The 12,380-nt window shown below is 42.2% G+C and overlaps 1 protein-coding gene across 1 annotated transcript in view; it reads left to right on the top strand.

Annotated features, from left to right (window-relative positions):
* Positions 1-12,380, top strand: part of LOC119735319 (putative adhesion G protein-coupled receptor E4P) — a 50,571-nt gene that overhangs the window by 6,692 nt on the left and 31,499 nt on the right. The window contains exons 2-3 of the mRNA XM_038209018.1: positions 5,021-5,143; positions 11,852-12,039. Coding sequence (XP_038064946.1) covers positions 5,021-5,143; positions 11,852-12,039 — 311 coding nt within the window. The remainder of the gene's footprint in view (positions 1-5,020; positions 5,144-11,851; positions 12,040-12,380) is intronic.

Below are 12,380 nucleotides of genomic sequence, written 5' to 3'. Positions count from 1 at the left end.
TTGCTGTTTCGGCAACTTGCCGAACAAATTTGACACTTTTTTTTATCAGATCGACTCCAAACTTGGCACAAACCAAGACCACAATAGTAAATGTTTTCTAAAAGTGTATTTATTTTCCAAGAAAGTGTGTTTTGAAACAAATTCTCATCGAATCTACAAATGACTCCGTTTTCCAAGACGATAAGCAGGTTTTTCTTCGCATGGCGCAGCGAGTCTAGTGAAAGAACATACGGCATCCATGAATAGGGTGCACACACATATGTTCCCAAATACCCATGTTCCCCAATACCGATGTTCCCTGAAATCCTCACCCTAAACCTAACACCCTAATCTTAAGGATTTCGGGGAACATCGGGATTGGGGAACATAGGTATTGGGGAACATCGGGTAGACCCCACTATGCAATATTCATACACTGGTTTTCACCGCTATAAGGGGCCATTCAGAATTTTCAATGTTTTAAAATTTCGATCTTTTTTCCAAATTGTGGGTGGGTGGGTCAAGCTAAATAACTGAAAATCGAAATTCACTTTCCATGGAAAAAAGATAAAAAAAAAACAAAGAAAGATATATCTTTTGACTTGCCTGAACTACGCGCAAGCATTCCGATATCGCGATGCGTGTTTCTTTTCCAACTTCGTCCCCTATATGTACTGTCAGTGGGGGAGGGGGGGGGGCGCTGGGGGGCTGGAACATTTCATGGGGGGGGCGAGGGGGCGTCATGTAGATCAATTATATTTTTTTTAGAAACTCAAAATCTCAGTGGGGGAGGCGAATGGGGGGGGGCGACAAGGTTTCATGGGGGGGGGCTGTCGCCCCCCACGCACCCCCCCCCCCCCCGTGGCTACGCCACTGCAGGTCATACAGTTAAAGTTTATGTAAACTTGTATGAAATGTCAAAGAAATGTAACTCCCATGATCTATTTGACACCAAGTTTGTGTTAACTTGCCGGTAACGCCCTAAACAATTATCCAGACAAATATGTTTATTTTGTAACATTTTATGTTCGTCTGTCGGTCTTCTATGCTGTTATGCTTACTTTTAGGTACCTTCAATGGTACTATGTTTAATTAACCTGTTCATTTGGTTAATTAAACTAATAACGCACATATAGTTGCCAAATATGGCACTAACAAGTTTGAGGTCGGCAATTTCGTCTTTAAAAATCTGGGTACGTCGGGTTACCGTACACACAATTGTCCTGGAAACAACAGTCCCAAAGTACAGAAAGTGTACGCAAGAGCTCCCCAGCAAGTATCGCTGACGCCATTATGATTCCAAAATTTCTCACTGTGTCACACAGTGAAATAACTAAACAGCGTCGTTGTATTGTGAACACATAAAAGCATTCAAGTCGCGTTCTTGCACACTTTCTTCATGTCGACATAGATATCCTTGAACCACTGCCCCTGCTTTGCATAACAAGTGCACATGAATGAACGATTCGACTTTTATTCAAAGAAATTTCTATGTACAGTCACCAGACTCTATTCAGTAAAGTCCCCGTCAAAACGAAAGTAAACAATCCACTTGCATAACGCACGGCTACACCTTCGTACAGTGTGGCAGGGACACCAACAAGTAACACAACTAATTTTCTTTTTAAAAATTGATAAATATTCTGATTGAATTTCGTTAAAAGATACTTGTTGGTGAGGTATCACATATTCTAGCAAATTGATAAAAATGTACAATATTACAATATGCAATTTTGAGGGAAATGGGCAAAATACTGCATAAATAATTTCACTTGATCATATACACAAACCGACAATTTTCATTTTCAGACCCACAACGAGAAATATTGTTAACACTGGGCTTATTGTGAGGAGTTGTGCTGGGAATCCATGAAGATGTTATTTTCAACATAATTTCTAAACAATTTAATGGGACATTCCGTGACATGAGCCTTCCAGATGAAAAGTTTGTAAGTGCACACCAATACATAAATTCCCATAGGCACCAAAGATAAATATCCCAATTTAAACAAATCGGGGAACATACTCTGAACCCTCACAGGTGATCAAAACATACATCAAATGAAAGCTGAATTAATCCTCTTTACCTTTTTAGAAATCTTTTTTTTTTTGGGGGGGGTTGACCTATGACTTTTAGGTGATTTTTCCCTCCAACGATGACCATGGTGTGCATAGTCAACCGGGGCCAGTGGCGTAGCCAGGAATTTTTCAGTGGGGGGCGCTGGGGGGGGGGGGGGGCTGGAACATTTCATGGGGGGGGGGCGTCATGTAGATCAATGATAATTTTTTTAGAAACTCAAAATCTCAGTGGGGGGGGGGGCGACTGGGGGGGGGGACAAGGTTTCATGGGGGGGCTGTCCCCCCCCCCCCCCCCGGGGCTACGCCACTGTGTACTGTACATGTACGTCATGAAGGCCTACGTGTATCCAATCGCTATCAAACTGGACTATTCAACCACTGGACTCACGTGATAGGCACAACCTCGTATGTCACATGTCATCCACCTCATCCAGAAAACGACAAAACCACGGTCATCTTTGTGGCTTCCAAAACTGCAACCTGTCAATCCCAACAGCATATCAGCTGGCAAAACACAAAAAAACTGAAGGTCACCAGTGCAAAAGAGGAAGACCGACAACTTCACGCCGTCACTGAACTAGACTTGCATGTACATGTACATGTTCAGTTTTTTATTAATCGAAATTATGGGTGGGTGGGTCAAAATAATTTGGAAAAAAAGTCGAAATTTTAAATCATTGAAAATTCTGAATGGCCCCTAAAACAGCAAGAACAATGAAAGGGGCAGAAGCCTAGCCAACGCGGAGCATGCTCGAACCATTGAACATAATTCGGCAACGCAAAATATGTCACAAAAACAGCATTAGAAACGATCGAATCTATTGACATTTTTAATGAATATGGCTCCCTCTTTCTGTATAGGGTCCGTTTTTATCAATGTATTTCGATGTCTAATGCATGTTTGTAGCGATCGGGCGAATTAGCGTGATTTTCCGTAGTATCGCGCCGATGTACGCACGCGGTGGCCGGTCCACATGGCGGACAACGCACGCTGATGCCGTGCCATGCAGAGGGTGGCGGCCGTTACAACTAGTCTTCAAACCATTGACCATTTGACCATAACTGGTATTTTAAGGAGATTGTAGTTTTGTAAACACATTTTTGAGCTGCTGTATCATAACTGGTTCAACATTCATAAAATCTAAGCCAAATGTCTTGAATGTAGGCTAACTTTATTACTATAGGAGTGATTTTTCCATCCGAGTGATTTTTTTCCCAACTTTCACTCAGGAGGCAAGGGCGGATCCAGACTGAACTACTGTTCTATATAATGGAATATAGAAGTGGATAATACAATCAATGACTGTGATCATACATATTTTCATTGCAAGGGTACACAAGTCGGGAATCACAGGGTTACAAAAACTGCGTCATTGCCGTCATTGCCGATACAGCCATCTGACAGACTGACGGAGCGATGGTCGTGTATTTCGAACCTGTAAACGCTTTTTAATCAGCTCAATATACTTCTCAAGACTTATGGCCTTGAAGTGAAAAAAAGTTGGGTTTAAAAAAATAAAAAAACTCGTCGCCACACCACTTTTGGGGCAAGCTCCATACCAGAAACCAGAGACTTTTTTTTTTGGCCTAACAAAAGTTAGTTGTTCACAGACCGACGAAAACAGCCCGATGCTCAACAAAGGCTTGCCAAATACCGAAAGTAGAGGCCACTAAAAGGTCAGCGGCAGATATTGCGCTTACAAATACGCATGCAAACTCAAGGGCGAATCCAGAACACATTTTTTTTTGGGGGGGGGGGCCGGGGCAAAAAAATTGGTCCCCCAAAAAGTAGATCAAAAAAAGTTACGGCGTGGAGTTCGGGGCCCGCTTTTTTTTTTTTGGGGGGGGGGGCGCCATGGCCCCCCTTTGCCCCCCCCCCCCGATCCACCCTTGGCAGGAGGTCGTGGGCTCGAGTCCCAGCCGAGTGATTTTTTTCCAACTTTCATTCGGGAAATAACACACTGAGTATACAGTGTTTAAACGTCGGTGAAGGGCAAAACCTAATTTGATTGATATCACCCCGACGCAAAAATTCCATCTTAAAACACTTATTACTTCTCCCAACCAAGGAGTAAATGGGTACCTGTGAGGGCAGAGATGGTTATTGTGATTGATTCTAGCTGCCTTGCGCCTAACAGGCAGCATCGAGCTGTATACTCCCCAGGGAGCTGAGATTGTTTGGAATGTTTAATTGGCCCAATGATTAGGGGTAATAATAATGTAAAGTGCTTTGATATTAGTTAAAAGCGTTATATAAGAACCCGTTATTATTATTATTCATTATTATTATTGTTATTATTTATTGCCCTGTTTCATATAAAGAGGGGTCAGGGAACCAGACTACAATAACGTGATTACTTTTCTTGCCTTTCCAGCATCTACGACCCCAAAACCTCATACAAGCCAGTGTACTAATATTTGTCATAAAATACTAACACTCAAATCCATCGATTTCTGAAAATAACTGGAAAAGCAGACGTTGTATATTCCCTTTAAGAGCAATGAACATGAAAACATGGGAAATAAGCATGAACAAAAAACACCATGATGATCGTTCGCCACACCGGAATAGTCTACGATATGTAGAAGCCTACATGTTGTGTGAGTGAACATTCCCGAAGTTCAAACTTTCCTTCAAAAATGGGATGAGTTTTGCCAATCCCCACGCCGTCAAAGTCCCGCAGACGTTCTCCATCTTGAACATCCGCACAACGTGCACGCGCATTATAGTGTCATGTACATGTACATCACTCAGCGTAAATGTCTGCCCAACTCGGAGTAAACCTTTCAAAGTAAGATCCACAGGCTACGTATTATTGAGCAATTTTTACCTTGTGAATGGGTATCACAGGCATTTATTAGTACACAAGTGATGCGTTTTGGGGTTTTAATCCATAATCATTTATTTTACCCAACCACTTTATGTTTTTGAGAGTGCATATGGTATTTTCTTCCTTTCTAGCGCGTATGGTGATTCTGCCCTTAACCGCCAGCACTGGTCGATTTAACAAGGTGTATGCAACCTTTGACGGAACGGTATACGAGGCAAATATCCCCAATGTGTGGGCACCGACCGCAGAAACAGGTTTGTATTCTACCGTTTTTTTTCAAGGACGTTAAAGAAATTGAATTCAAAATAATCGGCCAGTTATTTTCTTTGAAAACAACTGATCTGGCTGTGTAAGCATTGAGAGAGAAGTTCCATAAATGTCATTTTACGAGGAAAAAAGGGAATTTAATTGAACGTGCGTCTTAGAGAATAACATCACAAGGCCTTCCTGGACATCAGAATTCGACGATTTTCACTTCGAGATAAATAAAGAAGACGAAGCAAATGATGGAAAGTCACAATTCGGACAGTTTATAGTATTTAAGCGATGCGGCAATCTTCAATTTGTGATGTTATCAAAATACAAGAATAATAGTTCCCTTACAACTCATTGAAGCTCTATGACTGTAAAACACGGTGAATCTGAATCCCCCATTTGTTTCAGATCAAGAACACATTAATGCTGGTCCCAGAGGGCCACCTGTAGCCCTCTTTGTGTCGGACTCACTGACTGACTCACTGAGTGACTGTCACTCGTGAGCCGGGCAGTGGTATTGTATATGATTACCCTGTTGCGACAATGATCTTGGGATTAGTTTAAAGTGTAGACCATGAACAACATCTCCTGTGAATAGCCTTCTGAATCAAATCAACGGGTTTTTAGCGCTAGTAGTGGAGGTAGACTTCTTAGTACGGTTTGACCTTGGGCCTAGAAATATGTAAAGGTCACATAAATATGTAAATATGGAAATATGTAGATATAAATATGAATTAAGGGATGTGGAAATTGTTAACACAGTCACATAAATATGTAAATATGGAAATATGTAGATATAAATATGAATTAAGGGATGTGGAAATTGTTAACACAGTTTGACCTAATGAATGGATGGGATGAATAGGGAATAGGTGTGGGTATAAGGGACTGGGTACAGTTTGACCAATTCTATGGGAAAGATTGCATAAGGTATGGAAAAAAATATATATATTTTTATGGTACATTTGGATCTTAGCCCGAATATGAGTTTCATACGTTAGTCCCTGTGAACGACCAGCTGGTCGGATCTTTAATCCCCCAACAATAGACGGGAGAGGGCGCGTGCCAAGTCAGCGCACTAGTATTGTTACGAAGTTAATCCGATCGATACAAAAAGTAATTGGATTTCCGAACGCTCGAAAGCAGAAAGCAGCGACAGATGGCAAAAATGAACTTTGCGTTGATCAGACTGAAACGAGTACGATTGTCTATTTGAAGAATTATTTTAAAGTCATTTTTATTGGGTTTATGGGTATTGTACAACGTTGCGTTTTCCAAGGTATAAACAAACACTCAACGCAGCATACTTGCAGGGTACAGCCTGTGTCGGCCATGGGGGTATATGATAAATCCACGATCCATAATCCATGCGTCTGTACGGAGACCGGTGGTCGATCACCCCTCGATGATCGTACCGATCCTGGAGCAAATAAATAACTCCGTCCGTGCGCCTAGATTCCTCTTGTTAATCGATACAATACCAATTACACTCTTCTACACTGCCACCAGAATCATCCAAGTAAAAATATATGTCTGTGCGCGGTGATCGTAGAAAAGGGAAGGTTTTGGCATCAGCCAGAGCAAATGCTAGTACACATGCACACTACTGTATACATTACGGCCGTCCGATCAGATAGCGCTCAAGTTTTCTTAATCCGTGACGGCTAAATTATCGATTAGGCTCTATTGCAGAGGCGCGTACAATAAGGAATGGATTCAGTGGTTTAAAGCCATAACAAAACGTGCGGGCATGTGGTTTTTAAAGGGAACTACGGCCTGGAAAGTGCCCGATTGAGTGTATCGGAATAACACAATCATCATTGTGCATTTTGTAATATTTCGTACTAGAACGACCCCAAAACCAAGCTAAAGCCTATCCATAGTTAAAAATTCAGTCGTAACGTGGTAAAAATGGTGCCCCTTTAACGCTGTCTGTATAGGAAAGCACCGAACACTAGTTGTACCTCCGTGCCGGATTTGTTTACAAAATCGAGGATGACTGGGTTTTATCTACGAGTATTTTACGGGGGTTATTTAGAGGGCGTGTCCAAGCGCTAATTTTATGACTGAGAGTAGGCTTTTCCGATTGATAAGACAACACAAACAAAGAAAAATACAACTGCAGAAAGTATATACGTTATGACATTATTACTTTATTGACTTTATTATTGCTTTATTAAATCTCTAGTGTTTTTATTTGTCTGTCCCAATGTATTTCTTCGCAATTATATCGTCATTGTAATGTTGACTAGTCTTTAATCGTCACTGTCTTCCTCGCTGACGTCTTCTTCATCTTGATGGAACAATCCGTCAAATTTCATCTGGTGTTTAGGCATAATTCTGCCGAGAGCCTTTTGTACGCTAATGCCCTTATATATTTTTTCTTCGAGATTGTCCACAATATCTTGATGAGTATCGTTATCTTTCAGATGTAGGTAGCTTGACAGAAAATCCCTGTACTTGTCAAAAAAGATTTGCTTGACTGCCCAGAGGGTCTTCCTATCGGCCTTTTCCTTGGCCTGATCTTCACCCATACCCTCGTTGATGTACTTTTCATGTTTTTCACTCCACATTTCACGAGTCGCTTCTTTGGACTCTTCCAACCAGTCTTGGAAAGTAGCATTGTCTTCTAATTCAGAACTAGACTCATCTTCATCGTCATCTTCTACCTCCGAGTCCGTTTCCGAGCCCGATTCATCCACGTCAGGATGATCAGATTGAATAACCTCAATTTCAGAATCATCGTTAACCCCATTCATTTCAGATTCATCTTCAGCATGAGCGTTTTCGGTATGTCGCCAGAGATTATATCTCCGTCCAAAGCTTTTATCACACTGGTTACAAGCATGGGGTTTGACTGCAGAAAAAGTATTCATGTTGAAGTTATAAAGGCTGATTCACGAATGACAAGAAACGGATGAATTGGTTTAATATATATTGTGCCGAGACCTGTCTGTTTGAGCTCATCCTGCTCTTTTCCCTGCTCATCCTGCTCTTTACCCTGCTCATCCTGCTCTTTACCCTGCTCATCCTGCTATTTACCCTGCTCATCCTGCTCTTTACCCTGCTCATCCTGCTCTTTTCCCTGCTCATCCTGCTCTTTACCCTGCTCATCCTGCTCTTTACCCTGCTCATCCTGCTCTTTACCCTGCTCATCCTGCTCTTTTCCCTGCTCATCCTGCTCTTTACCCTGTTCATCCTGCTCTTTACCCTGCTCATCCTGCTCTTTTCCCTGCTCATCCTGCTCTTTACCCTGCTCATCCTGCTCTTTACCCTGCTCATCCTGCTCTTTACCCTGCTCATCCTGCTCTTTTCCCTGCTCATCCTGCTCTTTACCCTGCTCATCCTGCTCTGTACCCTGCTCATCCTGCTCTTTTCCCTGCTCATCCTGCTCTTTACCCTGCTCATCCTGCTCTTTACCCTGCTCATCCTGCTCTTTACCCTGCTCTTCCTGCTCTTTACCCTGCTCATCCTGCTCTTTACCCTGCTCATCCTGCTCTTTACCCTGCTCATCCTGCTCTTTACCCTGCTCATCCTGCTCTTTACCCTGCTCATCCTGCTCTTTACCCTGCTCATCCTACTCTACAGCATAGAGTAGGATGAGCAGGGAAAAGAGTAGGATGAGCAGGGTAAAGAGCAGGATGAGCAGGGTAAAGAGCAGGATGAGCAGGGTAAAGAGCAGGATGAGCAGGGTAAAGAGCAGGATGAGCAGGGAAAAGAGCAGGATGAGCAGGGTAAAGAGCAGGATGAGCAGGGTAAAGAGCAGGATGAGCAGGGTAAAGAGCAGGATGAGCCGGGTAAAGAGCAGGATGAGCAGGGAAAAGAGCAGGATGAGCAGGGTAAAGAGCAGGATGAGCAGGGTAAAGAGTAGGATGAGCAGGGTAAAGAGCAGGATGAGCTCAAACAGACAGGTCTCGGCACAATATATATTAAACCAATTCATCCGTTTCTTGTCATTCGTGAATCAGCCTTTATAACTTCAACATGAATACTTTTTCTGCAGTCAAACCCCATGCTTGTAACCAGTGTGATAAAAGCTTTGGACGGAGATATAATCTCTGGCGACATACCGAAAACGCTCATGCTGAAGATGAATCTGAAATGAATGGGGTTAACGATGATTCTGAAATTGAGGTTATTCAATCTGATCATCCTGACGTGGATGAATCGGGCTCGGAAACGGACTCGGAGGTAGAAGATGACGATGAAGATGAGTCTAGTTCTGAATTAGAAGACAATGCTACTTTCCAAGACTGGTTGGAAGAGTCCAAAGAAGCGACTCGTGAAATGTGGAGTGAAAAACATGAAAAGTACATCAACGAGGGTATGGGTGAAGATCAGGCCAAGGAAAAGGCCGATAGGAAGACCCTCTGGGCAGTCAAGCAAATCTTTTTTGACAAGTACAGGGATTTTCTGTCAAGCTACCTACATCTGAAAGATAACGATACTCATCAAGATATTGTGGACAATCTCGAAGAAAAAATATATAAGGGCATTAGCGTACAAAAGGCTCTCGGCAGAATTATGCCTAAACACCAGATGAAATTTGACGGATTGTTCCATCAAGATGAAGAAGACGTCAGCGAGGAAGACAGTGACGATTAAAGACTAGTCAACATTACAATGACGATATAATTGCGAAGAAATACATTGGGACAGACAAATAAAAACACTAGAGATTTAATAAAGCAATAATAAAGTCAATAAAGTAATAATGTCATAACGTATATACTTTCTGCAGTTGTATTTTTCTTTGTTTGTGTTGTCTTATCAATCGGAAAAGCCTACTCTCAGTCATAAAATTAGCGCTTGGACACGCCCTCTAAATAACCCCCGTAAAATACTCGTAGATAAAACCCAGTCATCCTCGATTTTGTAAACAAATCCGGCACGGAGGTACAACTAGTGTTCGGTGCTTTCCTATACAGACAGCGTTAAAGGGGCACCATTTTTACCACGTTACGACTGAATTTTTAACTATGGATAGGCTTTAGCTTGGTTTTGGGGTCGTTCTAGTACGAAATATTACAAAATGCACAATGATGATTGTGTTATTCCGATACACTCAATCGGGCACTTTCCAGGCCGTAGTTCCCTTTAAAAACCACATACCCTCACGTTTTGTTATGGCTTTAAACCACTGAATCCATTCCTTATTGTACGCGCCTCTGCAATAGAGCCTAATCGATAATTTAGCCGTCACGGATTAAGAAAACTTGAGCGCTATCTGATCGGACGGCCGTAATGTATACAGTAGTGTGCATGTGTACTAGCATTTGCTCTGGCTGATGCCAAAACCTTCCCTTTTCTACGATCACCGCGCACAGACATATATTTTTACTTGGATGATTCTGGTGGCAGTGTAGAAGAGTGTAATTGGTATTGTATCGATTAACAAGAGGAATCTAGGCGCACGGACGGAGTTATTTATTTGCTCCAGGATCGGTACGATCATCGAGGGGTGATCGACCACCGGTCTCCGTACAGACGCATGGATTATGGATCGTGGATTTATCATATACCCCCATGGCCGACACAGGCTGTACCCTGCAAGTATGCTGCGGTGAGTGTTTGTTTATACCTTGGAAAACGCAACGTTGCACAATACCCATAAACCCAATAAAAATGACTTTAAAATAATTCTTCAAATAGACAATCGTACTCGTTTCAGTCTGATCAACGCAAAGTTCATTTTTGCCATCTGTCGCTGCTTTCTGCTTTCGAGCGTTCGGAAATCCAATTACTTTTTGTATCGATCGGATTAACTTCGTAACAATACTAGTGCGCTGACTTGGCACGCGCCCTCTCCCGTCTATTGTTGGGGGATTAAAGATCCGACCAGCTGGTCGTTCACAGGGACTAACGTATGAAACTCATATTCGGGCTAAGATCCAAATGTACCATAAAAATATATATATTTTTTTCCATACCTTATGCAATCTTTCCCATAGAATTGGTCAAACTGTACCCAGTCCCTTATACCCACACCTATTCCCTATTCATCCCATCCATTCATTAGGTCAAACTGTGTTAACAATTTCCACATCCCTTAATTCATATTTATATCTACATATTTCCATATTTACATATTTATGTGACCTTTACATATTTCTAGGCCCAAGGTCAAACCGTACTAAGAAGTCTACCTCCACTACTAGCGCTCTGAGACCGATTTCCTTGTCGTTTCTTTTTCGTTTTTTTGTTGATAGCGCGCTAGCATATATGACCCACCCTCAATCAAATGATTGTTTATTTCTATTCAATCACAATAGTATATTAATTTGCGCATGCACACTTGAAATTCCAAAATGATCCATCTTTCCAGAATAAAGTACCAACTTCTGACGTCAGATGTGTTTTTTTTTTCTGCTTCAAGCGCTGGTTTGTGTGCTGTCTACACCTACGCTCAGCGTGTGAACCAGAAAACGCGGCGCACTTTGGTACTCTTCGTCTCTGAGATATATTGATATTACATAATTGAGTCTTAAATGTATTTGCTAAAACTACTAATGATGATACAGATGAATTCAAAAGACCTATCTACTAAGCCCCGCCCAATCATGTATTGACCAATCATGCCGTGTAATGGACGGACATCGCGCCGCGATACACACACACCGCGCCGGTTATGGACGGACATCGCGCTGCATTAGTGACCTTAATGGAACAGCATAATGTACACTGAAATAAATAACTGTTTCCTGCAGTGCTTGTTGTCATGAACGTCACTGACGCGCCAAGCGAGGAGACGGCGATTATCCCTGACAGCGATTCCGATGAACCGACTCGATTTGGCAGTCCAGTAATCGGTTTAGACGTGATCACCGCAAGTGGAGAGAAGATTTCGGCGGACTTTGACGAGACACCCATTGAAGTCATCTTTCCACGTCAAGAGGTCGGTTAATGGCAGTATCGATTAAATCAATATCGAGATGTCGGCTTTGTCAGTATCGATAAAAGACACGTTTCAAAGTTGAGATCTGATAATGTTTGTCAAGTTAAAGGGGCACTGCGTCCTGGGAAGAGCTCAATTTGGCTACAAAAGCGTTCTTCACGAAATGATACCAATTGATTAAGCATTGCCCGTTTTGTGTTAGTCCTGCGACAGCGACTTTCAAGGGGCAACAGTCCAGTTGCACATGTTCCTTTGAAAATACTTAATAAAAAAAAACATGTAACACGCGGGTATTGGTGCTGGAAGTAGTGCACGCAAGGCGTTTATTTTACACTGAAATG

The sequence above is a fragment of the Patiria miniata genome, unplaced genomic scaffold (genome assembly GCF_015706575.1).
Source record: "Patiria miniata isolate m_02_andy unplaced genomic scaffold, ASM1570657v1 HiC_scaffold_29, whole genome shotgun sequence".
NCBI classification, from domain to species: domain Eukaryota; kingdom Metazoa; phylum Echinodermata; class Asteroidea; order Valvatida; family Asterinidae; genus Patiria; species Patiria miniata.
This window is presented reverse-complemented; position numbering and strand designations above follow the sequence as displayed.